Source organism: Amia ocellicauda, chromosome 23, assembly GCF_036373705.1.
Source record: "Amia ocellicauda isolate fAmiCal2 chromosome 23, fAmiCal2.hap1, whole genome shotgun sequence".
Lineage (NCBI taxonomy): Eukaryota > Metazoa > Chordata > Actinopteri > Amiiformes > Amiidae > Amia > Amia ocellicauda.
In genome coordinates, this window is record NC_089872.1 from 12130385 (window position 1) to 12157964 (window position 27580).

Consider the following 27580-nt stretch of genomic DNA (forward strand, 5'->3'; position numbering starts at 1 on the left):
GTGTGGTGTCTTGCCAACCAGATGTTTTTGTAACCTCAAATAATATAAAATAGAGTACAAAAGGCCAATGAGTAAAATGAATTCTTACCTCCTACAAAGACAGATATACAAAGTCCCTTTTGCCAGTTTAAAAAGGGGTGGGCTACCTCACATCGGTGTAAAAAACAAAATAAAAAAAGTATAATTATTCATTTTCTGTAGACTGCAAACATTTCATTCAGCCTGCCAGTATCCTATTGAACACAGCTTTTCATGTACTGCTCATCAACACCTACTGACATCATCCACCCTGGGACCTGTAGCATCTGCAGCATGGAAACCCTTTGCATCCTTTAATTAAAACCGAACAGAACGATACAAAATCGACAAACGCTATGCAATAAGATTCAAATTGCACTACTTGTTTAAAAGGTGGGTTTCATCATTGACGGGGTTATGTTTGATCTACATGCACTGCATTCTCAAATTACAAATTAATTCAAAATTAATTATCTTCTACAGGGTCTATAGGAAGTATCCCTCAGGACTTTCTCATGTTGTGTTGTGTTGAAAGTTTGACACATTTGAAAGAAAACGCAAATAGACAAAATATAAATGTCCAGATACGTTGATAGGTATAAAAAGTATATATTTTATTTAAGCCAAAAAAACAAGCCTAATATAGAGGTATTAATTAAGGTATTAAGGATGATTAATGCCAACAATGTACCTTCAATTATACCAGAAATGACACATTCTTAAAAAATCCTTTCCAGTGCATAAAATACAAATCAAAAAGTAGAGTATTATAACTTTCTAATAACAAGAATAAAACGCCACATATTTTTGGATTGAACACATTACCTACATTCCAGTGTTTCGTTTGTTTTAAAGCCAAGATAAAATTATAAAAAAAGTAGCAATAATGCAGTCTTCGTGCCTCATTTTCGTCTCTTGATAAACTCTTTAGCTTCTTTCTTTAACTCTGTAACATCTTCTGTAGCACTGCCGTCAGACTCCGGCATATAGTCAGAGTCTTCATCGGTGTGGTCAAAGTCCTCTTCTTCTTCGTCATCTATGAAGCTGTCGTTTAGGTTGTAGTCATTGGGCTCTCCATCATCGTCATCATCACCATCTGCAGCACTCTTCTTACCTAGAGATTACGAACACCAAAGAAACACCACTCCACGTCAGCTGCGTCTCACTCGTTCACAGTGTCCGTTTAAGCACCAGGTTTGCAATTTCAAAAATAAATTGACTATAGTTTGAAATAAAGTCTGGTAAAATACAACATGTATACTCACAAAACAAAACAAAACAAACAAAAATTTGTCGCAGTCGTGACATTCCTTTGATTTTGTAGAAGGTGAGCGAAATGTTTGTTGAGTGATGTAAGGATGCTCCCATAGCCGATGTACATACACCCACATCACATAAGTTAATAATGTACAAGCAGCTGGGAGGCAATGCGCCTTATTCCACACTGTGACTCAGTGATGTTAAAATAAGGATCAGACCCGTAGTCCTTGACTTTGCTAATAGGAACGACTCGGCATCAGTGGTACTGTTTTCACTCCACTGCACTGCCTAAGGTGATTTTCATGTCAAGACCATGTTTCAAAAGTCTAGATTGAGTAAGTAGACAGAACCACAACATCAGGTTCACTTTAGCATTAATAATACTAGTAATACTACTAATAACAACCACAATGGTCTGGAGTATGTATTTTGCCTCTATACTGTTACCCTTCATCCTGTAATGAACTGAGAACAGTTGCATTAACTTCCCTTTACTGGACGACCGACATAATTAGGTTTTTAATTAGCTTTTCAAGAGTTGCAATATGAAAAAATTGAAAAAGTAGTTCATTCTGATTATGTCCTTCTTGAAAATATCAAAAAGACTCATCTGAAAGACCCTCATCTTTCTGCTTTTCCTCCTCTCTTGACAAATCCTTCCTGAGTCCCATAAACACCATTACAGCAAGTGTAAGCACTCAGACCATTGTTTTTTGGGATTCTTTTGTTTCATGTATGCGCCTCAATAACACCTACCTTTTAAGCGTTGCAGAATCTTAAGGTCAATTATCCACAGGGAAGCTGTTTTAAAGCCTCTTAATATCTCATGGCAATATCAGAACAGGCATTAACTAAACATGTCCTCCCACACTTGTTCACTCGCATTCAATGGCCATAATGCAGCAGAATCAGAGTAGCATTACATTATGTATAGGAATGGTAAATAAAGAGCATAGACTTTCATAAATGACAGGCACAACTTGACAACAAAGGCTAAGTCAGTGTGAACACCGTGCAACCTTTTAGCCAAGGTAAAAAGAAAAATCCTACTTCAGTCTACTTAGTAAACAAAGATCGACTCGCTTCCTACTGAACGGCAACAAGAAAATAAGTAGCATATTTTCAACACAAGAAGTGTTCTGTATTAATAAAGCCATTACCTCTGGTTCCAAGCATTATTCTGTAATTAATTAAAGGCAAATGATATTAACCTTACACGGATAGGAAAAACGAAAAGTGCAAGGCTATGCTTGGTAATCCCTTTGAGCACATTTGTACGTAATGCAATGTAAAGCTCAGAATACTAATCAGAAGATAAGCAGGAGACCTTTTCTTTTGTCAGGAGTTTTCATTTCCCCAAAAAAGCCAAGTAGCTTAATAAAGTCCCATTAATCATGTTGCGTTTTGCTAGAAAAAGGTCAACGTGGCGAAATTGGTTTGCGATTCCCAATCCTGGCAGCCTGGTCAAGGTGGTGTTACAATAATTGCATCATACTTCACAGACATGCTGGTGTGAGACGCCCAGGATTCATCGAGTCTTTAACCTTCTATCACCTGAGTACGCACTGAAAAAATGCCATCCTCATCTGGGATTTCCTTTTTTAAGGATTTGCTTTTCAATGCGGAGCAATTTAATTAAAAAATCTCTGCGATATCACTATAATATACAACATGCTAATATGGATGTTATGTGGATAAATTCTTAATGCTTTTTCATCATAGCTTTATATTTAGACATTTCATAAAACTGATCATAATATTATTGCAGCCGACAGGTACTAAGACAAGTCTCCAGAGAAAACGCATTCATATAAAGAGTTAAAGCACTTTCTATTGAAACTTGGTTTCCCATGACTACAGTTCTCTCTGGAGTTTGCCTCGTTTACGTGACTATCGCCACATGAAAATACACTGCTGAAACAGAAGATCCAAACCTGTACGTTTGTGGCTAAATGTGTTATGAGACCATAGGCAGGGAAGTACTGTATTACCGCATTTAAATGTCAGTTATAGTGAAAAATTCCTGCCCTCGATTGATTTATTACAGAGTTAGCATTCTGATGATCTGGAAATGCACTGAATTAAATGTGTAGCCCTTAACCACTGATCTATAGAGAATTGTTAATGGTGGTGCCCTTACCGAGACAATCAAGAAACTTACTTCTAGTTCAGTAATCCAGAGAAAATGACATTTTCCAAACTCAGATCTATTTGTCTTTAATATGGCTCGTCATAGAATATATTATAGGTTAGATTCTGCAATCCATGAATGCTGATGAATCCATATTGATTATTTTATGATTTCCATCAATCTCCACTATGGACAAGCATACACTCGGACAAGTGTCTCTGGTTTTGCATATTTAGCTTTCATTTTTTTAATCCTCCCAGAATATGCTAGGTATTTTATATTTTCATTCCAGTTTCCTGGATTTTGCGAATGTCAACCATATCAAATAATACTTTGATGAAAGAAAAAATTCAAACAGACCTTTCTGGGCACATTTCCGTCTGGATCCCCTTCCCTCTGTTTCTATAAGCAAATGTCAAAAGGAAATATGTTAATGTTTGAAATGGACATGGAAATGTGTCAAAACCAACACAAAGGTAGACTCTCTGTATGAATTAATTAGCTTTCCATAAACAAATCCTGAAGTCAAAAGGCATTATCACTGTCATTTTAGAGCAATACATGCACAGAATAGAAATTGAAATCAGAATTAATTATTTTTTAAAGAGACAAGGAAAACCTATAAGGATGGATGTCACTAAGGACAATGTCTGTTTGCAGCAACTAAGAAAAAAGTTTTAGTTACCTGGCGTTTTGGTGTGTTTGTACTCCTTCCTGTGCTGTGGATTTTTCCTGAAAGGCATTTCAATCTCATGAAAATGTAATTGTTTGCAACCACTTCCTCAAAGCCAGTCAACAGGAGGTTGAAAGTCATGCCTAAAGTCTCACAATGAGGCTTGGCCTCCCACAGCATTCAAACTGAAACCTGCTGCCCATATCAGGCTTCTGCAGTCCCTTTATGAGGGACTACAGAGGCATGACAAAATGTATTTATACATACATTCCTTTCTCACATCAGATATTTTCTTCACATATTGGGGTGAAACATACATACATTTTCTCCTGCACCCAAAATAGACATTTATTTGAATTATACTCTTATACAACTTCTATAACTTCTACTAACTGCAACAATTTATTAATAATAATAATACTATTCAGTTTAAGAGTAATCCCATACTTTTTACTGTGTGTTTTGTGATAAAAATCAGTGGCTGCTATAGGATTGTCTGCTATAGATCCTGTTTTGAAACTTATTATTTGAGGGGTTGAGAATATTTTCAAGAGACAGCAGAGAAAATGCAACAGACAGTGAAATCCAGTTTGTATGACAGGAGCGGCAGTTAAGACTAACTATGGACTAGTTTTAATGTATTTAGTTAAACCCACAAATGCTCACAGCAATAAAACCAAGTTATTGCTCTCATGATTAATTTAGCATTGAATACTTTATTGACTTTAACCAGAATCTATCTTTCAACTGCAAATGCCTATTCCTAAGAGATTGGTGTCCATGCCTTTCCAAAACAGCTCTTAAATAAAGGCAACACATCAAGCAAGGAGATTTAAAGTAAGGTAAGTATATACTATTTTGGATAACAATTATGCGTAGACCAAGTCTACTAAGACAAATGGAAAGTTGCAAATTTGAAGGTATGTATACAATTAAAACCGTAACAATGTAACATTCAATGTGTGATACAGGTAAAGGTAGGAATGGTCTTGCAGTTACATTTAGGTTGGTTTTAAGAGTAAATATTTCACTAATTAAGAAACTCATAAAAAATATTTTCCATTGCAAATCAGGCAAGTCTTGATATGAGTCAAGACAATAAAAACAATTATGCAGAAAATTTCACTTTAGTGCCCTTGTGAATTGTTTAATAACTAGCACAGTGCTCATAAACTCATCCGTTATACATTACAAAGCTTTTATCATATCTGAATCACACAAAGTTTTTATTATCTGTAGATCTATTGGTTCTTGCAGAATTTAATTATGTGTTATTTAATTACAAAAATCAATGAATGCTTTGAACAAGAGTCCAATGAATATGTAGCACTTGCAAAGAGGTATCTTAAGTCTTAATTAGTGCGATCTGTCATATAGGACAGATTGAGAACTAAATGAAGGCTCCTTCATGATGTAACCTCGCTATCCTTGAAATAGTGCTTGCCCCAGAGTGCCAGACACTTAAATAAATTGTCAACATTCAACATCAATGAACACTAATTAAATCACAGGTTTATTCATTACAAAGGGGACGAGTCGTGCCATCTGTATACATGCTTTGCTTTGTGTCCTTACCAAATGACCAAGTAATAAATTAAGCACTGTCTTTAAGCCCTGGTGGAAGTCAGACATACTACAATGTTCTGCGGGTCCCCAGGAGAAATATCTATAAAAAATGACAAGGACACGGTGACTCATAAAGCCACAGAGGAAAGAACGTTATTTTTCCAAAGCCCAGTCATAGTAAACAGCCATTTATTAACCTCCTTATTTTTTTTCAACTTTACCTCAGCTGCGATTTTGCTCAGGAGGAGATGAAATATACACTTATGTGTTTGTATTTTATATATAATGTTAAGAGGGGAAACCCCCCTCTCTACCACTTCTAATGACTTTCACACTCATAAGAGTCTGTGCAATCACTCGTCTTTAAGAGAACATCAGTAAAAGACTGAGAAAAGATTATACCGCAGCATGAAACTATTTTTTGAGTAAAGCAGAAAGGAAGTAATACACAACGCCACAGATGAACAAAGGAAGCAATGAAATAATGTAGCCACAGTGACAGTTACAGCCTTTAATTCCTTTAAAAGAGGGTTCAGAGGTTAGCAAAAGGCCATACATGATTACTGTTATTAGGTTATATCTATTACTTTCAACAAATCAGTCCTCATTTGAACAGTAGGACAAGCATCAGTCCTCCCCACATAAACGACTACCATTAAATCATCATTTAAAATGTCTGTTTTTTTTTTTTTATCTTACACAAAATGACAAATGTATCATTTTGTAAAACACCCATTATTCATTTTCATTTAATTAATGTATGCAAAGCATTTAGTAAATGCAGTGAAGAGCTAATCGTGTACTTTGAGTGAACTTCTATTCTTTTTTTCATTCCCATAAATGCATACAATTCCAGGCAGTGCTTATGCATTCAATTTGCCTTGCCTTTGCTGAATGCACTATGATTCTCTTCAGCCCTTTTGTTCCTTCACACTTTTTGGTATTATTTCAGTGCCTGCTGCTGTGTTGTGTGTGCAGGAGGAAAACTTTACAACAGGTGTCCTTACATCCACTTTTTGATCACATGTACTGATTTTCTATACTACTCCATGCGTCTTCCCCATGTATGTGATCGGTAAAATAAAAGCTTGTTAATGTGGAGCTCGTTAATGTGACCCTGATGTGCCCATTAAGACCTGATCTGTCCTTGCTAGATCCATTAAGAGAATAAGCACGAGCTTCTTTGATTCAAAGACGCTATGGAAAATGAATTGCTCTGCTGCTGCAAATAGGCTAATTTGAAATGGCAGTTTAAACATCTGTGGTTGCCTATAATTAAGAAAGCCCTTGAGAGATTAAAAATATGATCCAGCTTATCATAACCTGCTGAGATCAAATGTTGTTCTTCTTCAAATGCCATTCAAATCTTTACTCCTTTAAGGGAACATACACTAATGTATATTCTTGCCTTCATGCACTCACTTATGTATTCAACAACTGAAATCATGTGTTACGGATTCAAAAGGAGCACAGTGTGAATGTTAAGACATCCCGGCCCTGCCAAGATTAAGTTTACATTTGAGAAACTGCCTGCCGTTAAAAAAAAAAAAATAGCTTTTAAAATATATATGACAAATCAAAGTATAGCTATTGAGTCAAAGGAAGCTTTTTCTTGTGTTGATTTCATTTGTTTTTCTCACAGCAGACAGCTATGGGTTTTAGTTTTTTCCCCAAGTGCTACTTTTAAAAGTATTTCTGACAACATCCTCAAACCTGGAAAGGAAGTCGCACAGAACAGCCATTCAGAAATATCCCTCACCTATAACAGTCTGTTCCATATGGACATTCAGGCCTGTCATCCACCTCCTCCTCACTTGATGAGGACGGTTCGACGTAATCGCTGTCACCAGGGTGGCTGAACTCCTGAAAGTGCACTGGGTTTTTCCTAACAGTGTAAAAGAAGGGAAAACGCTAAATGATGGTTTATGTTGACAAAAGCAATTGGTTTAGTGCTGTTTACACAATATAGTCAAATGAGTCATTGTCAAATAATTCCGGTGTCCTCCTCAGAATTTATTTTTCATTGTCAGATACCAAACACTGTGAGCTGCTCTTTACCTGTAACACTCCTTTCCGAACAAACAGGGTTTTCTGGGCTGTGTCCTGCCAGCCCTGGCCCGAGCCGAGCTAAGGGCTGCGGGCTGGGACTCCTGTCCCCCGGTTGGCTTGGGTTTCTGAGACGGGCCTTCCTGTGCTTCACTGTCACTCAGCTCCAGGTCACTGGACCTAGTATTGGCATCGTTCTTCTTCTGACGCTTGATGTTGACCTCCTCATCCCCACTGAGCTTCCAGTCCACACTGTCCGACTCTGCACTCAGCTCCTCTTCGCCCACCATCCTGATGTCATCCGCGGGTGAAGAAAGAGCAGTCTGTGAACACAGTTGGATTGTTAACAGACACAGTGGTTATGCCAGTTAGTGTTTCTTTCACTAAAAATGTAAATGTAAGCTTTCCAATCTGCCCGGTCTGCAAAGAAGGTTTTCATTTGCAGACCTCAGGTTCCCTCTGCTAGAGAGCCACCTACCTGGCCAAGTCAATAAGCTCTAAGGTGTGGACTACAGTGTAATGGGTAGAGTGGTCTTTTCCTGTGCATCTTTATTTACATCCCCGGGACACTCCTGTTCTCAGGAATGCTTGGAAGGGGGAAGTGACCCAGTTAAGCCCACTTGCTCTTTTATTTTGAAATACAAAAAAGACAAGAAATATTAGGAAGATCTGTTTCACAGCAAATGCACAAAGCTGTTACTGTCATGTTACTTTTTATTTGGAGCCAATCACATTTTTTGTTATTGAGTTTTGTATGACTTTGTGCTGCCACTGTGCAGCAGCATTTTTAGAAGTCACCCTAAAACTTTGCTTTATGAGGGGCCCTCCCAAGAAGCAATTTTTCTGAAATGTCCTGACCAAACTTGGTGAGTGTTGATAATTATAAATTGAAGAGATTCATAAATCAAATGAAACCTTATATGATTCATTTGCTTGGTATTCAAAATCACTATTTTGTATTTGAAAATATAGATTTCGTGAGTTTCCGGAGTGAGCACAGGACACTGTCAGAGTGATGGTCACACATGTAATGTTCTATCAATTATTATAATCTTAAAATTTAATTGCTTTTGTCATATCGGATTAAAAGGAACAGCACCCTTGAAAAGCCTATTAGCACATGGCTATAAAGCAGAATAATTATTTAATTTGTCTACCAACAACAATGAACATGGTCTAATGTATTTTATTTATTATAAAGATATTACACGTTTACATTAACTTTATACAAAATGACTGAGGTTAATTTCCCATGGACCACTGTTGTTCTTAATAAGCCCACTAAGCCCAAAAACCATTGCACATTAAAAAAAGCCTTACATTAATTAATATTACTCAGTATACATCCTTTAAATTATTTAACTTAACTACTTATCTTATTTTCATTATGGGGACAAAATGGGTAGGCAGAGAAAAAATGATAGGGACTGCAATAACATGATGGAAGCTTGCTGCGAATTTTGTGTGGATCACGGATGGAAAGAGACTAATAATTTTCAAGAGTATTTTGAGAAGCTGTTTTTGCCAAACATGGGGCTGCCAAGAGTTTTAATTTTTGACGGTCATGCCTCAGATATTTCCCTGGCACTTCTGACCAAAGCCAGAGAAAATGGGGTTGTGCTTCTCCAGCTCCCATCTCACCTCACCCACATCCTCCAGCCACTGGACGAGACTGTGTTTGGTGAAGTCAAAAGTTGGTATGATTTGGGCCGATCCAATTTTCATATAACAAGATTGGCCGATACCGATATGTTTCTATTATTTATTGGCCTATAGAACGAGAGCAGTTCTGGGAGGGGGGACTGCATTGCAGTTCATGTGCATCATTCATATTTTGTTAAAAATACACAAGTAGAATAGAACAAATCGGATGCTTAGTTAGACGCAACAAAAGCAGCACCATCAGAGAGAAATATCGGTCAGAAATATCGGCCATTTTAAAGCAATCAGCCGATATAGTAATTTTCTGTCTTTTCGGACAGATACTGATCGGTGGCCGATCGATCGGTGCATCCCTAGTCAAAAGGTAATGTGTACTGCCATTCCTGTGTTAGCAGGGACACAATTTGAAAGGAGGAATTCCCTGTGAATTCCACTGCTCTCAAGCCAGAGAACATCATTGGTGGCTTTGAGAGCACTGGAATATTCCATGTGCCAGAGCCGGGTGCACAGAAAAGTGTTCACCAATCATGCTGCTTTTTCAGAAGCACCTGTGCAGACTTCCACAGCCCCAACAGCCCCGGCCCCGGCTCCAACCCCATCAAGCAGCAGAGCAAACTGCCTCTATAAGTGCAACAATTCCACGTGATGGAAATTAGTCTCAGATAATATAAAAATACAATTTTAATTGGTTAGGTTGGTTATTTGAGGTCTAAATTCAATAATCTATAAATTATTAAGTGCTTAATCAATACAATTTGACGTATTTACTGTTAAAACTCTTGTGGGCTTATTTGGGACACGTGGGCTTTAAGGGTACATATGTACCTTATAAGCCCACTCCAGACTTTTCACTTTTGCAATTAAATAAGCTAATTTAGTCAATTTATGTCCAAATCTACCACAAGTGTTTAGATGAGAGATTAATATTTAATACCCACTTTATTGGAAAGAAATTCACATATTTTTAAGAAAACATGTAAAACAGATTTTGGTGGGCTTAATTGGGTCACTTCCCCTGTAGACTGTAGATTCCAGACTAGGTGTCATGCTTCACCTCTGGTTCATATGGCTGTTTGGGAGTCCTGGGATGATAAAAGTAAGGTGCCTCAAGGCAGATAGCACAGGCCATGGGCATCTCACTGCTCACACTCGACTATCCACATTAGTCCAACTGCAAAAACTGCCTTTTAATTAAAATATGAAATTTCCATTTTGAACTCCTGAGTGTTAGGACTGTTCCCCTGTAAAATCAGAGGAGACAGTTCCATGCGCAAAGGTTTATTTTATTGTTTTATATATTTATTGATTTATTTATTTCACTATCCTTCTTGATCTGGCTTTTAAAGCCCAAGCTGAGAGCTTTGAAGACAGAAAACAGTTTAGCCCATCAATTATTTACAGCAGGTAACGTTGCACTTAAGAGCTGTGCTGTCAAGGGCACATAAAACAGGTCAGATTCTATGGTAAAAAGCAGCTTAATTTCTACGAGATTTTGAAGTCGGAGTTGTCGTCAACTGATTTTCTGAAATAAACAACATCCAAACGATCTGGCCCATTACTGATACAGGGCACTTCGCTTTGGTAAACTGCAGTAAAGTACACTATTATCAGTAGATACAAAACTTGATAGTCCTTTCCAATTAAGGCAGAATTAACACCAGTCCTGCCTTTACAGTAATTTAAAACTTGCAGAGGAAAAATACAAAACATAAACTCTCCTTTTAACTAATTTAAAGTACTGAATCTACCAGATCTACCTCTGACCTATGAGCATCACATATTTGTTGGCCAAAACTGTCTTCTACCTCATATTTTGTCTGGTAATGCTTGTTCATGGAAACTAATAAATTATACACAAACCTAATCTTCTTCAGCAGTTTAAAGGATTAAAGGAACGATGCATACATTTCACTGTATAATTCTCCTATAAAAAAATCAAAAAATCATCAGGTATAATTATGCCCCGAGTACCACTAAGTCTACAATTCATATCAATAACATCCCATTGCTAGAGCACTCCACATACTCACCCAAAAAAGACCTTAAAGAGAGTCTGGAAATTAAAATTAAGCTTCTAATTAATCATCATGATTTTAAGAGTGAAGGGCATGAAGATACAACACTCGCCATGGAATAATTTTGAGTGCAAAAACTACATATGATTACAGAGCACCTGTGTCTTATCGCTTCTGATTATACGGCACTCATTTCTGCTCAGTTATATTTGAATATGAGCTTCAAAAACTTAGCAGGTAAGTAAACGTTCTGGATGGAACCACAGACATATATATATATATATATATACATATACATATATATACACATATATATATATACATACATACATACATATATATACATACATACATATATATATATATATACATACATACATATATATATATACATACATACATATATATATATACATACATACATATATATATATATATATATATATATATACACTCACCTAAAGGATTATTAGGAACAACTGTTCAATTTCTCATTAATGCAATTATCTAACCAACCAATCACATGGCAGTTGCTTCAATGCATTTAGGGGTGTGGTCCTGGTCAAGACAATCTCCTGAACTCCAAACTGAATGTCTGAATGGGAAAGAAAGGTGATTTAAGCAATTTTGAACGTGGCATGGTTGTTGGTGCCAGACGGGCCGGTCTGAGTATTTCACAATCTGCTCAGTTACTGGGATTTTCACGCACAACCATTTCTAGGGTTTACAAAGAATGGTGTGAAAAGGGAAAAACATCCAGTATGCGGCAGTCCTGTGGGCGAAAATGCCTTGTTGATGCTAGAGGTCAGAGGAGAATGGGCCGACTGATTCAAGCTGATAGAAGAGCAACTTTGACTGAAATAACCACTTGTTACAACCGAGGCATGCAGCAAAGCATTTGTGAAGCCACAACACGTACAACCTTGAGGCGGATGGGCTACAACAGCAGAAGACCCCACCGGGTACCACTCATCTCCACTACAAATAGGAAAAAGAGGCTACAATTTGCACAAGCTCACCAAAATTGGACACTTGAAGACTGGAAAAATGTTGCCTGGTCTGATGAGTCTCGATTTCTGTTGAGACATTCAGATGGTCAGAATTTGGCGTAAACAGAATGAGAACATGGATCCATCATGCCTTGTTACCACTGTGCAGGCTGGTGGTGGTGGTGTAATGGTGTGGGGGATGTTTTCTTGGCACACTTTAGGCCCCTTAGTGCCAATTGGGCATCGTTTAAATGCCACGGCCTACCTGAGCATTGTTTCTGACCATGTCCATCCCTTTATGACCACCATGTACCCATCCTCTGATGGCTACTTCCAGCAGGATAATGCACCATGTCACAAAGGTCGAATCATTTCAAATTGGTTTCTTGAACATGACAATGAGTTCACTGTACTAAACTGGCCCCCACAGTCAGCAGATCTCAACCCAATAGAGCATCTTTGGGATGTGGTGGAACGGGAGCTTCGTGCCCTGGATGTACATCCCACAAATCTCCATCAACTGCAAGATGCTATCCTATCAATCCTTTAGGTGAGTGTATATATAATTAATGTCTCTCTCTCTCTCTATATATATATATATATATATATATACACTCACCTAAAGGATTATTAGGAACACCATACTAATACTGTGTTTGACCCCCTTTCGCCTTCAGAACTGCCTTAATTTGTAGTGGAGATGAGTGGTACCCGGTGGGGTCTTCTGCTGTTGTAGCCCATCCGCCTCAAGGTTGTACGTGTTGTGGCTTCACAAATGCTTTGCTGCATACCTCGGTTGTAACGAGTGGTTATTTCAGTCAAAGTTGCTCTTCTATCAGCTTGAATCAGTCGGCCCATTCTCCTCTGACCTCTAGCATCAACAAGGCATTTTCGCCCACAGGACTGCCGCATACTGGATGTTTTTCCCTTTTCACACCATTCTTTGTAAACCCTAGAAATGGTTGTGCGTGAAAATCCCAGTAACTGAGCAGATTGTGAAATACTCAGACCGGCCCGTCTGGCACCAACAACCATGCCACGCTCAAAATTGCTTAAATCACCTTTCTTTCCCATTCAGACATTCAGTTTGGAGTTCAGGAGATTGTCTTGACCAGGACCACACCCCTAAATGCATTGAAGCAACTGCCATGTGATTGGTTGGTTAGATAATTGCATTAATGAGAAATTGAACAGGTGTTCCTAATAATTCTTTAGGTGAGTGTATATATATATAAAAAGAAAAGGATAGTCTTGAAGCTCAAAAGTTCACAATATAACACCATTGACATAATGATTACATGTCCTTCTGAGTTATGCTTTATACATTATGTTTCTAAAAAAACAAATTATGTGTCATCCAGAAAACCATTTTATATGCAACTTGTCCAAATTGGCTAGTAAAACGGAGCTTGACAACTGCTATAAACGCTACAGCTGTCAAAAGCCTTATTAATACGTTTCAAACGCTTTCCCCGCTGGTTATCAGCTTGAATTAGAGGGTTTCATGACAGGTAACACAACAGAGTAGAGTGAACCTTTTAGTTTTAAAATAATGCATGAGATGTGGCCATGTACGTTTTTAAAAAGTTAAAAGCAAGAAAAACCTATAAGCTTACAATCAATCAAACGGTGAGGTGAAAACAAGATTTGTGGGCTATTTCTGGGACTACCCGTGCCATTATCTCTGCTCTGAATGACACCGCAGCTGCAAGATGGTTTGCTCCTTCCATTCATGACAGAATATTATCTACTGAGCATCACGTTTCCTGTCAGGCCTGTAAGGAGACATGGCGACTGACTTTGTTAATGTTATCTGACAGATGGTAAAACAGAAAACGTTTTTGTTTTTTGCACTATATTCCATAAGTTGTCATGAAATAAAGAGAGCAATGACTTAGGTTAAATCTTAGGTATCATCTTAGGTTAAATTCAGATACAGGGAGATTTCCTTGAATTGCTCCCCAGTCCCTAAAAGCCATCATTAGGTATAGAGAGACAAAATATACATATAAACACATACCAATTGAATTACCTGGGATTTATCTTCTCGGTCTTCACTCCTCTTCCGCTTTGCCTTTCTCCCGGGTGATGCCTCTCTAGTTTCCATGCCTTCTGATCTCTTCGAGTAGGGCACTTCACTCCTCTGTTTTGGAGTACCATTGTTTTTTGGTTGTCCAGTATTTGTTTTCCTTCCTTTCTTTGCATTCCCTAAAAACAGAAGCATTGGGTTTTCTATGACACGTACAGAAAGCCAAATCTTGGCCATTACCATCACTGCATCAAAGATCTGCTCTGAATTCTTTGTATTATTTCTCAATGGATTTGAACTGTCAGTACCCATGATGTATGTGTTGCTGTATATTTATTTAATCAATTAACCATACAGAATTCTCAGAGAACAAATTTAGAAGTTAGGCAGGTTTGTGCATCCATGAGGATTTGGGACTAACACGGCAGTTCGGTGATTTTGACCTTGTTGCGATTTAAGATTCAATGTGTTGAATGTCAATGGACCTGTGCTCAATTCTAAAAGGTTCATAGAAGAGAGAAATTGATAGGTGTGTCAGGTTCTCGGAAATATTGTGACCTTTAACCCAAAAGGAGGATTAGACTGATGCACTTCAGAGACGTTCCCCTCCACTCCTTCCCTGCGGATGTACAAACGTCCCTTCTATTGATGTAGCCTAGCCAATTATTGATACTCTATGCAATGAGGGGACACAACCGGAAACAGTGGTCTTTTCACCTGCAACAAAGGCCGCAATATACACTAACAAAAATCATACAGAATAATTTTATCCTAGAAACAAAAATAGCTAAAATAGTATTATTAACTAAGAGGACAGGACATGCAAAGGGTACATTAAACAAGTGAGCGGATATAGCCTATGCCATTGTTGCAGAGCCTGGACTAACCAAAATGGGAGCTACATTTTCCATCTCAATTTCCCTAAAAGCATCGTTCCACAACACTGGATGATGATCATAACCACAGCCTATCAGGCCTTTAGATTTGGAAGAAACAGCACACTATTGAAAGGAAATTACCAAGAAAAAAGTATTTGATCAATGCATACTACCTGTGCCCACTCGGTCACGAAATACAAAAATGACACAGAAACTGCAAACAACACAAAGACGCATGAAAAGATGGACCAGGCACATTGCAAGAAGGACAGTACACAAGATGGACAAAATAAGTTATATAATGGATCCATAAAGACCTGGAAGACAACCACATAAAAGAAGGGAATATTAGATCAGAAGCTTTGCTGGCATGTTACAGGAAACAAGTGATTTCTGATGGTTCTGATATAAACTGCTCCTCTAGGTCACCACAAATGAATGAAAAAATAAACGAAGAATTAGCAAACCTCAGAGGAAAGACTCCAGAGTGCACAACTAGCTATCAAGTACAGAACAATCGCACATTGCCCTATTCATGCACCGTGGTAAACTACCATTCAAATACATTAAGCTATCAAATGTATAAGATGACTTGAATGACTTTAGTCCATTAACATTTGAGAAAAAACATTCACTTAATTAAGACTGGGCTCTGGTACTTTAATAAGAAGCACATTAATGTATATGTTTGCCCCCTGTTACCACTGGCAACACATTTTGAAAACATTCCATTGCTATTATCCTCGACTAATAATGCTTAAAACCCTATTATGAGATGCATCCCTATACTACTTCAGCAAAAGACTGGACTGAATTTAAAACTCCCAAGAGCTTGTAGATGTATTGTAATTAAAGCCATTCTGAATGATAAACTCCTGTGGGTTTCCACCATAACTAACTATACTAGAGGACCGCTTTTTCCCTTCTGTACATTTCAGAATCAGCTTACGTTTCTCTGGGGAATCCCACACTTACAGAAATAAGTCTTCAAATTCAGACTTTGATTTGTCAACTTCAGAATCACACAAGATAATTACTGGTCTAATTACTGCTTCCAGAGTTCAGCTCATTCTTTTTCTATTCATTTTTAATCCTTGGAAAAGTGTGCATCTCAAAGAGAATTACTCCAATAGTACTAAAACTTCATACCACGTGAAACAAAAAAGACAGTTGTAACACAAAAAGAAAACAAGAAAATAAAAAAACTACTGTCAACTGCTTCTTTGTCTGTTGTTTTCCTGCAACAGCATCTTCTGTCAGTGTGCCATATCGCCTGCTATGTTCATCTCTCACACTGTATTATGACACCAGCCACTTTACAATTGTCTTGACAATACAAGCCCTTAACCATATAGACATGTGCAACCTCACATTGTATTTGTCACTGGGGAAATGTCATTGTCAGTTTTTGAGTGACTCCTTTATTTTCTCCTTGAGAAATATAATGAGGAAAAATAAACAAGTCTCGTGTCATTCACTTATAAAACTACAAAAACATCGGACTGACAAACATGTCTTTAGAGTGTCCCATTCCAATAAATTGATTGTCTGTAAAAGCTAGAAATAAGTAAGTCAGTTTACAAATGTGCCACCACACATAATGCCTCTTTATGAAAAGCTCCAAGGAAATGCAGTCATGAGAGGACACTAAGTGCATCAACAAATGTATTGTTAATCATATTTAAACAATTAACCTGAAGGTTACAAATAAATGTGCTTTCCTATAGAGCAACACACAAAAACAATATTTTAATTTGCAATAACTAGTTGCCTATTCAATACATTTGTCTACAGAATACTTTTCATTTAGTTATCGGACCTCGTCTGAAGCTGCTGTGTTAATGAGTGCTTTAGTTACTTCGCATTAAAGTGCAAGCCTTATTCCAATCATGCACTTTGCTAATGTGCTTCATGAACAGCCTATATCACTAATCAGTAATGAGGAGCTTTGTACTGACAACCTCTGAAGCCAGAAAGGAAAATAAGCCCTCAACTCTTAATTGCAGCTATTAAAAACTTTACCTCGAAGCTTCAACTCCTGTAAAATGACTGTACTGTTTCTCTGTGCTGTTATATCCGGGAAAGGAAAAAAAAAACACAAGGATGAAACTAATTCAGAAGATAATGACCTGTCCAGAGACCCATGTAATTACCCATCAGCCCATTAATAAATCCCATAAAACACATCTTGAGAATTATGGCATGATTATGCAATGTAAGACTAGTGCCAACAGCTTGTACAGACATGCAGGTATTCTCTTTATTGACCTTTGCACTAATGTCCTAAAAGAACATATTCCTTCCTGGTCATTAGCACATTTCTAAATGACATAACTTTACTCTTTCATGCTTCCATACAGTGCTGGCGGACCTAACATAGAAAAAGTGAATTTAAACCAAGTTGGCAGTGATTATGTTGCAATACTGTGAAAGCGCTGTGTAAAATCGATCTCCAGTAACTCTAGTAGATATTTACTGAACTGGTAAATGCATGCGCTGTGCTCTGTGTTAGTTACAGTCACGTCTAGCAAGCACAGCTTAACAAATTCTCCAAACTGAATCACTGAACATAAGTTCAGATTCAATTCAATTTCACTTTGGAAACCTTACATTAGATAAATGTATTGCTGGTGATTAAGAGCATTTTTATGTGAAGTAAAGCAACGGGTTTTATATAAATTGAAGACACCTGCTGTCCATTTACAATCTTACAAAATATGACACCGTGAAAATGTTCAACAAGGCCCATTCGCTGCCTTGAACCCATGCAAAGATTCATGATCTTATTAATATATTCACTCGTAAAAGCCACAGTGTGTCCAAGCTCCATTCGCAATGCACGTATGCTCTTTTTACTGCAAATGTATTGAAAAGCAATTAAAAATAAACACATTACACCTTTACCCTGGTTGGGCGCACTGTTTGTATTGTTGTTCTCCTTAATCCCTAAATGCATTATGCCTTCCACAAAGAAATTATCAACTCACTGCTGCTTCAAGCACATTTAATTAATTGTAATCCTACCTGGGGAAGTTTTACAGCACAGCAGCATTTGAAACCTTGCCCTTAACCTGGTGCCTGTTGGCTTGTATATTCTATTAACGTCCAGAGGAGGGGATTTATGTCACGCACTCCCAGGAACAGTACAGACACATCCCTAGGGCTGGAAGTTATTAGGGCATTACTTCTGATCAGTGAAGACTTGAGCAGACGACACAAGACTACAAACAGCACAACATCAAATAAACGGGAGCAGCTCGACGAACAATCATTTAACTGCTTCCCACCCCTCCTTTGTCTTGTCTTATTTTTCTGTGTTTTTTTTTTCAGCAGGAAAAGGATGTCAATCTGGACAGCTACTTCACAAGCCCAGCAATTACCATGTTTTTCCAGTGCCTGCTGATTGAAAGTTAATTGCAGTTTGTGGCTCATCTTTAATGGACCAGTGTCACATTATGGTTCACAACCATAAGTGTTGGAAAGGAAAAAAAAACATTGGCATTGATTGTTGATGATTTCCCTGCTCCAGATATCTATTAAGAAACACAACAACAGAGAAGTCGTCTCAGTCTCTTCGCTAAGCCACAGACTATAAACGTTGATGATTTGAACAAAGCATGTTGTCAAGATTCCCAGAAGGTGACAAAAGCTCAAGTACCATTGGAGCTTTTCCCGCTTCATTTTAATCTACAGCGTACTTTTCATTAACTGCAACAATGCCATCAGCTTGCTAATCTACCTGGCATTCAAAAGCCAGCACCAGTATACAGTAAGTGCATTGTGCAAGTAAATCTTAGCAACCCCCCCCCCCCCGACACACACACACTTATTTCAGGGTTCTGGTATTAAAGAAGACAAAAAAGGATACAATACGGGCTTAGCTACAGCACAAAAAGGCAAGAACAGAAAAACAGGGAATCTAAGTCAATATATTGTGGTATTAAGGATGGTATTAAGTCAATTATTTTGTGTCAGGGTCCAGATTTCTTGGTAAAGGTATAGTCAAGGTCCAGACATTAGAGGGGGGGAATCACACCTTCAAATGTCCCTTTCCAACAAACACACACACAAAATTCTGTGAATTAGTAATATGCCTAGTTGCTTATATTTAGTACATTCATTAGACAAAGTACAAAAATAAAACATTAAAATAAATGTACATGTTAGTATTAAAATGGTTTCAGACCACTTTTAATTTTAATTTGTTAAAGATTATTTTAGGCATATAGATAATAGACATAATAGATACTTTCAAGCATTTTGTGTCTTATTAGATTCAAGTCTTTACCATTTCCCTTTGTCCCACTGCGCACTGCACAAAATGAATGTTGAAAAATGAGGGCAGAGAGGATTGAGTAATTTGGGGGCGGGGGGGGTCTGGGGGTCCTCCCTGATAATATTTTGACAATTGGAGACCTGAAATGTGCAATTCTAAGTCATAGCTCAAAATCTCCATGAAATCTGGCAGATTTGGACTCAAACATATCTTTGCTTCACATCCACATATCACCAGCAAACAATCACATATCAACTGACATTGTGCAGCAAACTAGACGCGGTTCCTGGTGCTTGTCAATCACAGAGATCTATCTCGGTGGAACTCTGTAATTGAAAGGGGTGAGGATGCACAACTCTCGATTTTTGCGCCTGCTAGAAATATGTCTTCATTGGAAATCAGCTTTTTCCGCCGCTGATGCAGGAGTTTCTAGGTGAATACAACCTATGGTACCGTGCCCCCCCCCACCGGTCATGTGTGCGCACTTTTATATTTTGGAGGCGATGTTGAAATATTTCCACACGACAAACGATCTGCAGTTTAGCTGTTTATTTATAGAAATCAGGAAAACAAACTAAATACCAGGTTTTTTTTGGGGGGGTGGGGGGTTTTAGCAGTACAAAGTGATGCTCTTGCCCTCATCCAGAATGTGTACAGAGTCGCCCCAAACCGGGAATCTGCGAGCAATCAACTAACAGGAGCACAAGCTCTATATCCTATTGGCTAATAACCAGGAAGGGCTGCTACTAGGTTCAACACAACAACAAGCACTGAGTGCAAAATAACCTCCATAACATTAAAAATAAAAATAATAAAAATCATGATAAGTTAATTAAAATTATTCTCGCGGTCGAGTCAAAAGCGTCTGGCGGTCCGGATTTGTCCCGCGGTCTGCCTACTGACTACCCCTGTATTACGGCATTATCAAACCTTTATTGTAATTATAAAACTGTGGCTGAGGACATAAACAGTGTAGCAGAATGGTCTTAAAGATGTATTTTAAAACTGAGTTTGAGTAATTGAAGTTTTTTAGTATGAGCAATCACAGCTAGTTGGAAACATAACAAATAGAATGTAAATAAAATGTTTTCCATCTTCCTGTCCAGCTGTAAAAATAACAGGTGACTGACTGCAAGTGATGTTGCCAGTGGGATTCAGATGACTGGCGGTATTAAGAAAAATGCAAGATAAGAAAAAAGAAAAAAGGGAAAACACGAATGAAAGAAGAGAGCGCTAACGTTAACTGAACTTAAAAACCCAATGAAAATAGATGCGGAAGACCAGTTTGGGAAGAGTTCCCACTGTGATGCATGCATGCACATTTCAAAATTCAATGCAGAAGAACAGATGTCCTTCAGAGATAAGAACATTATATATATAAAAAAAATGAGAAGCAATTGTGTAGAACAGGGTATTCTATTTGCCTTTTCCTCTGGCACTATGCTAAACATCCATCTCAAGTCACAAATTGAATGCGTCGGAAAATGTAACTAATTTAAATTTCAGAGAAATAACACGCAAATCGGAATTGAAATCATAAACCATTCTCACTCCAAAGTAGCAGCATGGCGATGACTGCTGAGCACACACCGATCACAGCTAGCTGAATTTAACCCTGTAGTGTGGCTACAGATATGAGACTTCATATTTTTGTATTTTAAAAGAGCTTTATTTGAATACATTCACCAGTAAAACCAATAGAATGGACAGAGGAATGGAGAACATTTGGGTTTTATTCCTTTAAAAACCTGTTCCAGTAAATCACATTCATGGATTTTCCACTCACACGGCTGTGTAAATCAGCTGTTGTGCAATTATATTACATTGGAAAAGGACCGTTCTCTAGGGCTGTGCGAAAAATTCAGAAGTGCTATCTCAAGGGACAGGAAAGCCATTAATCAAACACTGAAATTATCCAGTTTTCCTCATAGCTTTTCCTGCAGAAGCAGACATTTCAATTGATTATTTTACCGTTACTCTGTTTCAAGCAAATTATTAGTTAAATTAGTTGCATGTAGATAGTTTTTTTTAAATAGATTAAGATACCTGAAGTCTCCTCCCCAATCTAAATGGTGTAGCTTTATATCTCTTACACAACAAAAAAATAAAAAGGAGCTGAACGATCCTCTAATGATCTGAGCAAAAGAAAATGCCTGCTGTGCACTGGGCTTACTCAGAGTAATGCATCTGTCAACAAGTGATGATCTCCATTGCTGTTTGAATGGCACTAGAATCTGACAAACTAAGTGTATAATCCTCCTTTCCTCACAATGAAGTGTCCCCAAGTGCTTCACAACATAGTCCCTGCCAAACCAGCAATTCAGCACTGAAATGCAATCATCTGTGCTATACAGTGTGGCAGCCCACATCAGACAGAGGTCTGGGGATGGACAGGGCAGAGCAGGTTCTGCTGGACACTGGGTTTCTGTACCTGCTGGTGTGGCCGGGCTCGGACCTCCTGCAGCTCCTTGGAGCATCCAAACTGGCAGCACTCGCTTCCTGTCCACAGCCACCTTCACACATCCACTTGCTTCTGTAGGGCTTCCCTGTAAAAACACACCTGCTGTACTTGTATCGGTTTGTGTTTTGTTTTGGTTACATGTTCAATTTGTCGGTCGCATGTGGTTCAACACATAGTTAGAGACACTCTGTATTGAATGCGTCATGTACCGTTTATCTAAGGCCATTCTGTACAAAAAGGCAGCACTCTGTTTCAGAGAACGTATCATTCTGGAGGCTATAAGGCTAATCAGACTGAAACTTTAATTGCATTTCTCCACTCTTCCTGTCCATAAGAGGCGGCAATATTGAGTCACACATTTCTTTATAACACACGTACCAGTGCTTTAATTGCAATGCTTTCTGAGGCAGGTAGTTCGGTCTTATCACTCTCTTCCTTCTTCTCTGCAGCTTCCGAAAGTTCCTGCGTTACTTTTAACGTCTCATCGCTCAAACCATCCCTCCCAGCCTGAGGCCCCGACTCTTCACATGTTCCCGGGGATACAGGGGGTGTTTCTGCTATGGACACTTCCTCTAAGGGCTGGCTGTTTCTGTAATTAATGACATAGATAGGTAGATAATCATCGAAAAAAAACGAAAAACCTGTGTACTGTATTCTCAAATGTATTTATATTATTAAAGCTAATATTTTGGTTGTTTAACCTTCATCAGAACTGTGACTAAGGTCTGATAGGTAATCATTCTAAAGTTAAATTTGTTTGTTGTGTTAAAGATTGAATCAGCTGACTAGGAAAAAGGGTTCCAGGGACAATCCATTTTAATAGTTAAACTCTATTTCTCAGAAGTTTGTTTATCTGTTGGTAAGAAACCCTTCTGTCAATTACTTTATATTCCGCACTGTATATGTGTCTAATAATGAGGTGTTTAGGACAATATACATGCTTATAGTACTTTCAAATGATCCTATCTGACATGGAGAAAAATGCTACGATTTCTATAATTGAAGCTGGCAAATGTTCTGATTGAAGTGAGGCGGGAAAATGGCCCCAAGGAGGATAACCATAATCAAATATCCTATTTTAATTTCTTCGTTTAACAGAACTGCATCATAATGCATCATGGGTTTGATCTCGTTTCCCTCTCTGAGATGTCAATCATTTCAACAAGTTATGAATTCCCTGCTGGCTGCAATATTTTGTTTTTTGTTAACGCTGTACCACAAAAACATCAAAGTAGATCAAAGATGTAAAAGCCGCCACGGGCCCAAGTCAGTACTACTCTGTTTCACAAAGCAACATTTCCCTGCAAACCTTTTTATTATTAATTATTCACTTCTGAATCAACACATATAAACCAAAAAAACTATTTACTTCAGAAGCACTCAGCCCATGCTTTCTTCATCTCATACCAAATATAAATCAAATAGTTTACTAAAGATTAAAAAGATGGCATTCAATGTAAGGTATGCTATTTCCAGTGAATGCGTTTAAAGCATCATCAAAGAAGAGATCTTTCCAAGCTTTAGATACCTACCATTCTTTGCTAGTGAAAAGGAAGGCAAATTATTGTCTCTACCATTAGGCCATACCTTTCAAAACTATTCACAATCGCACATAATAATAGGAATAATGAGAAGTATGGCCTGTCACATGCACACTGAAATTAAATCTAAAATTAAAAATAATGGCACTCCTGGGAAATTATAACAATTAAGCAAAACAGCTGGAGATTATAAAAAAAAAAAGCTGAACATTGTTCAGGAAATACTTTTTTTGTACGAGCAGTATTCGTGAATTCACACAGTACGTCTATCACTAGTGGAACACTGTTTTATTGGTCAAGCTGGTCATGTATGCGGATACCTCTGAGTGCAATCCTGGTTGGTAGCAATGACCTTGTACACAAATTTCCCAGGAAGAAGGGAAAAGAGGTCGCCGGAGTGGAGCGGGTGCCATTTATCTTTCTCCAGAGGGCGGGGGAGGTCTTCAAGGGACGCCTGATAGAAGCAGGGGTTCAAGTGGGTCTGTAAGGAAGGAAAAGGAGCAAACCTGAATTCAATCTTCATGATCCATCATGCTTTCTTCTGAAGGATGCAGTACAATTACCCATTATGAAAAGCAACAGGCCATAGGTGGATGACGTTTGCCCTCTACAAAGTAATCTTTCAACACATTTGTTCAACAAGTACAATAATCATCTCCTATGAAGCGGTTTACCAAAAGCTACAGAATATTTCCCATGAACTGAAACATTTTTCTCAAAGAAAAACACTCCTAGTGACCTCACACCCACAGATAGATGACTTCCCATTCAAAGAAGACCTAGTCTTTTGAAATCCTAGAGATCAAGGTCAGTGATCTTGAGGCTCAGCTTACTGATCTGTGCTGTATTAATTATATTATTATTATTATCCAATTTCTCAGCAGTAGTACTTAAAGTAGGAGACTCGATTCTTAGAGGTGTAGATCACACAGTGTGCTCTAGTGATAAGGAGACCTGCATGGTATCTTGCCTGCCTGGTGCTCAGGTTGCAGATCTCCCTAAACTAACAGGCTACTGGCCAAAGCCGGGGGGAATCCACTGGGCATGGTCCACATTAGTACCAATGACAGAGAAAAAAGTAGGACAGATGTTCTGCAAGACAAATTTAAAGAGTCAGAAACAAAACTAAAGAGCAGAACCTCCACGGCAGTTTTCTCCAAAATACTTCCGGTACCACATGCCAGGCCATGGAGACAGGCTGAGATTAGAAAGTTTAACACATGGTTGAAATCTTGGTGTAGGGAAGAGGGTTTTAGATTGATGGAGCATTGGTCTTTCTTCTGGGATAGATGGGACAAACTGGACAGTCTACATCTAAACAGAAGAGGGGCTAATGCATTGGGAGAGCTTATGTGCGGAGTAATTCAGAATCTTTTAAAAACTAGGGACCAGGGGGGCAGGGAGCTCTGACAATGGGACATGTTCCACTAAACTGCTAGTAGGAAAGTCCTGAAATGTTTGTACCTCAATGCCAGGAGTATAAGGAACAAGATGTTAGACCTAGAAGCCACAGTGCTGGTGTGTGAATATGATGTTGTAGGAGTGACAGAAACATGGCTTAAAGAAAATGATGGGGATGAATACAAGTTGAAGGATACACACAGTTTAGGAGAGACAAGCAAAATCGAAGAGTTGGTGGGGTAGCATTGAAATGACATTGATGCAGAAGAACTCAAATCAGATCCTAGTAACAAAACAGAATCTTTGTGGGTTAAACTTTTGAATAAAAGATCCGGCGCATTAGTGGTAGGAGTGTGTTACAGACTACCCAACTCAGATATTCAGAAAGATGTTGCATTGTACAGTGTAATCAGGACTTGCATGTAGCAAGGATGTGGCTGTTATAATGGGCGATTTCAAATTTCCCAAACATAGACTGAACAGAAACAGAAATGGTTGAGATGGTAAATGACTGCTTTCTAACTCAATTTGTCAGGGAACCAACCAGAGAGTGTGCATGCATTGATTTGATCTTTTCAAATGACCAAGATAGAGTCGGAGGGACACTAGTTAGAGAACCAATGGCAAACTGTGATCACAATATGGTTAGCTTTGAGGCATTCTTTCAAAAAACAAGGACCAAGTCTAAAATAATAGAAAAGCAAACCTTGATGGTATGAGGCGGCACTTAGAAGAGGTAGACTGGAGCACACTGGATACAGATTCAGTTGAAAATGGATGGTTATATTTTAAGAATATACTACTTGAGGCTCAGGAGAAATTTGTACCAAAACTTAGCAAATTGAGGACCAAAAAACATTGGCCAAAATGGTTTAAAAGAAGTATGCAAAAAAATATCAAGAGAAAGAAAATGTTGTATAGTGCATATAAAAGGGATAGAGACAAAACAAAATACAAAGAATATGTTGACTCTGGACTATATGGACTCTGGGTTAGTTAGCAAACTTGTCAAATTTGCAGATGATACTAAAATAGGTGGCTCAGCAGATACAATCTCGGTAGCACAGGTTATTCAAAGGGACTTAGATAATATTCAGTTGTGGACAGATGAAATTCAATGTGGACAAGTGCAAGGTATTACATGCAGGTAACACAAATGTCCACTATAATTACACTATGGGAGGAATAGAACTAGATGAAGTAATGCATGACAAAGATCTAGGATCTAGGTCTACATGGACTCCTCACTTTCTCCATCCAAACAATGTGGGGAAGAAATAAAAAAGGTAAGGGTGTATTGAATGTTAGGGTATATTGTCAAAAAGTGCAGAAATTAGACAGTAATGTTCAGACTGTACAATGTACTAGTTAGAGCTCATCTGGATACTGTGGACAGTTCTGGGCTCCACACTTCAAGAAAGATATCGCTGCTCTAGAGGCAGTTCAGAGGAGAGCAACCAGACTTATTCCAGGTCTGAAGGGAAAGTCCTACTCAGAGAGACTGAGGGAACTGAACCTTTTCACCCTGGAACAGAGGAGACTACGTGGGGACTTGATCCAAGTCTTCAAAATCATGAAAGGTATCGACCATATCAAACCAGAGGAGCTTTTCCAGATCAGCAGGGACACACGCACCCGGGAACACAAATGGAAATTGGGCTTCAAGGCATTCAAGACGGAAAACAGGAGACACTTCACACAGAGAGGCGTCACAATCTGGAATAAACTACCCAGCGATGTGGTAGAAGCTGAAAGTTTGGGAACATTTAAAAATAGACTGGATAGGATCCTTGGATGGACACCAAACGAGCACGATGGGTCGAATGGCCTCCTCTCGTTTGTAAACTTTCTTATGTTCTTATATGCTCGGATTCGAAGTCCCCTGACAACAAATAACAAAACCCACCACAGTTCCTTCAAGACCGATTTCTCTTGGTCCATAAAATCTGTAATCATGACTACTGCTGTACATACAGCCAAAGAGATGCTCAGTTGATTGATGAAAGAGGGATGGGAGTTAAAAACATAATGTATCTGAATGACAGCAGCATGTTAACTCGGGTCAGGTCCTGGGATGGCGGGTGTCAATCACATGACAGCAAGCAGCTCCAATATAGCACCCAATCCTAAATTTATTCCCTCTTTACTTCACACTTTACAAAAGACTGACATTTTAAAATGTGATATTATCCTTAACAATCAGGTTTGATAAGTTGTATCAAGGTCAATACAGTCAGCCATAATTATGATCCTTAGCACTGTACTTAAAGTAAGAATAAAACCCTTCATAGTTGTCATCTGTGTAGCATTTCACCAGCCATAAGTACAGCTACATGATGTTTATTACAAAAAATGTACTGTATTTCATTTTACATTAAGTAACCTTTGTTATTTTAACATTCAGGGAGCAACCACAAGAAAAGCTTTTTATTTATTTAGAACTAACTTCATGTTTTATTTTTACATTAGAGATCACTGAAAGTAAATGAATATATTAAAATTCAATAAATAAAGTGATGAGAAAAGGCATTCTCCAGAGAACTTCTCAGGGGAAATTTTCTGTAACTTTTTCTTTACACATCTATCTTTTACTAATTTATTTTGATGATTTGTTTGCGTATGTGAAAATCATTT

At 38.2% G+C, this 27580-nt stretch overlaps 1 protein-coding gene across 4 annotated transcripts in view; it reads right to left on the bottom strand.

Moving 5' to 3' along the window:
* Positions 1-611: 611 nt before the first annotated feature.
* Positions 612-27580, bottom strand: part of aplf (aprataxin and PNKP like factor) — a 37038-nt gene continuing 10069 nt past the window's right edge. For 3 of the 4 annotated variants that reach the window (XM_066696858.1, XM_066696860.1, XM_066696859.1), the window contains 9 exons: positions 23866-24026; positions 22383-22593; positions 21975-22089; positions 14381-14568; positions 7707-8017; positions 7408-7533; positions 4095-4141; positions 3770-3811; positions 612-1132 (listed from right to left, as the gene is read on the bottom strand). In XM_066696858.1, coding sequence (XP_066552955.1) covers positions 921-1132; positions 3770-3811; positions 4095-4141; positions 7408-7533; positions 7707-8017; positions 14381-14568; positions 21975-22089; positions 22383-22593; positions 23866-24026 — 1413 coding nt within the window. In that variant the 3' untranslated portion in view covers positions 612-920. The remainder of the gene's footprint in view (positions 1133-3769; positions 3812-4094; positions 4142-7407; positions 7534-7706; positions 8018-14380; positions 14569-21974; positions 22090-22382; positions 22594-23865; positions 24027-27580) is intronic. The other variant, XM_066696861.1, reaches the window with a different exon arrangement.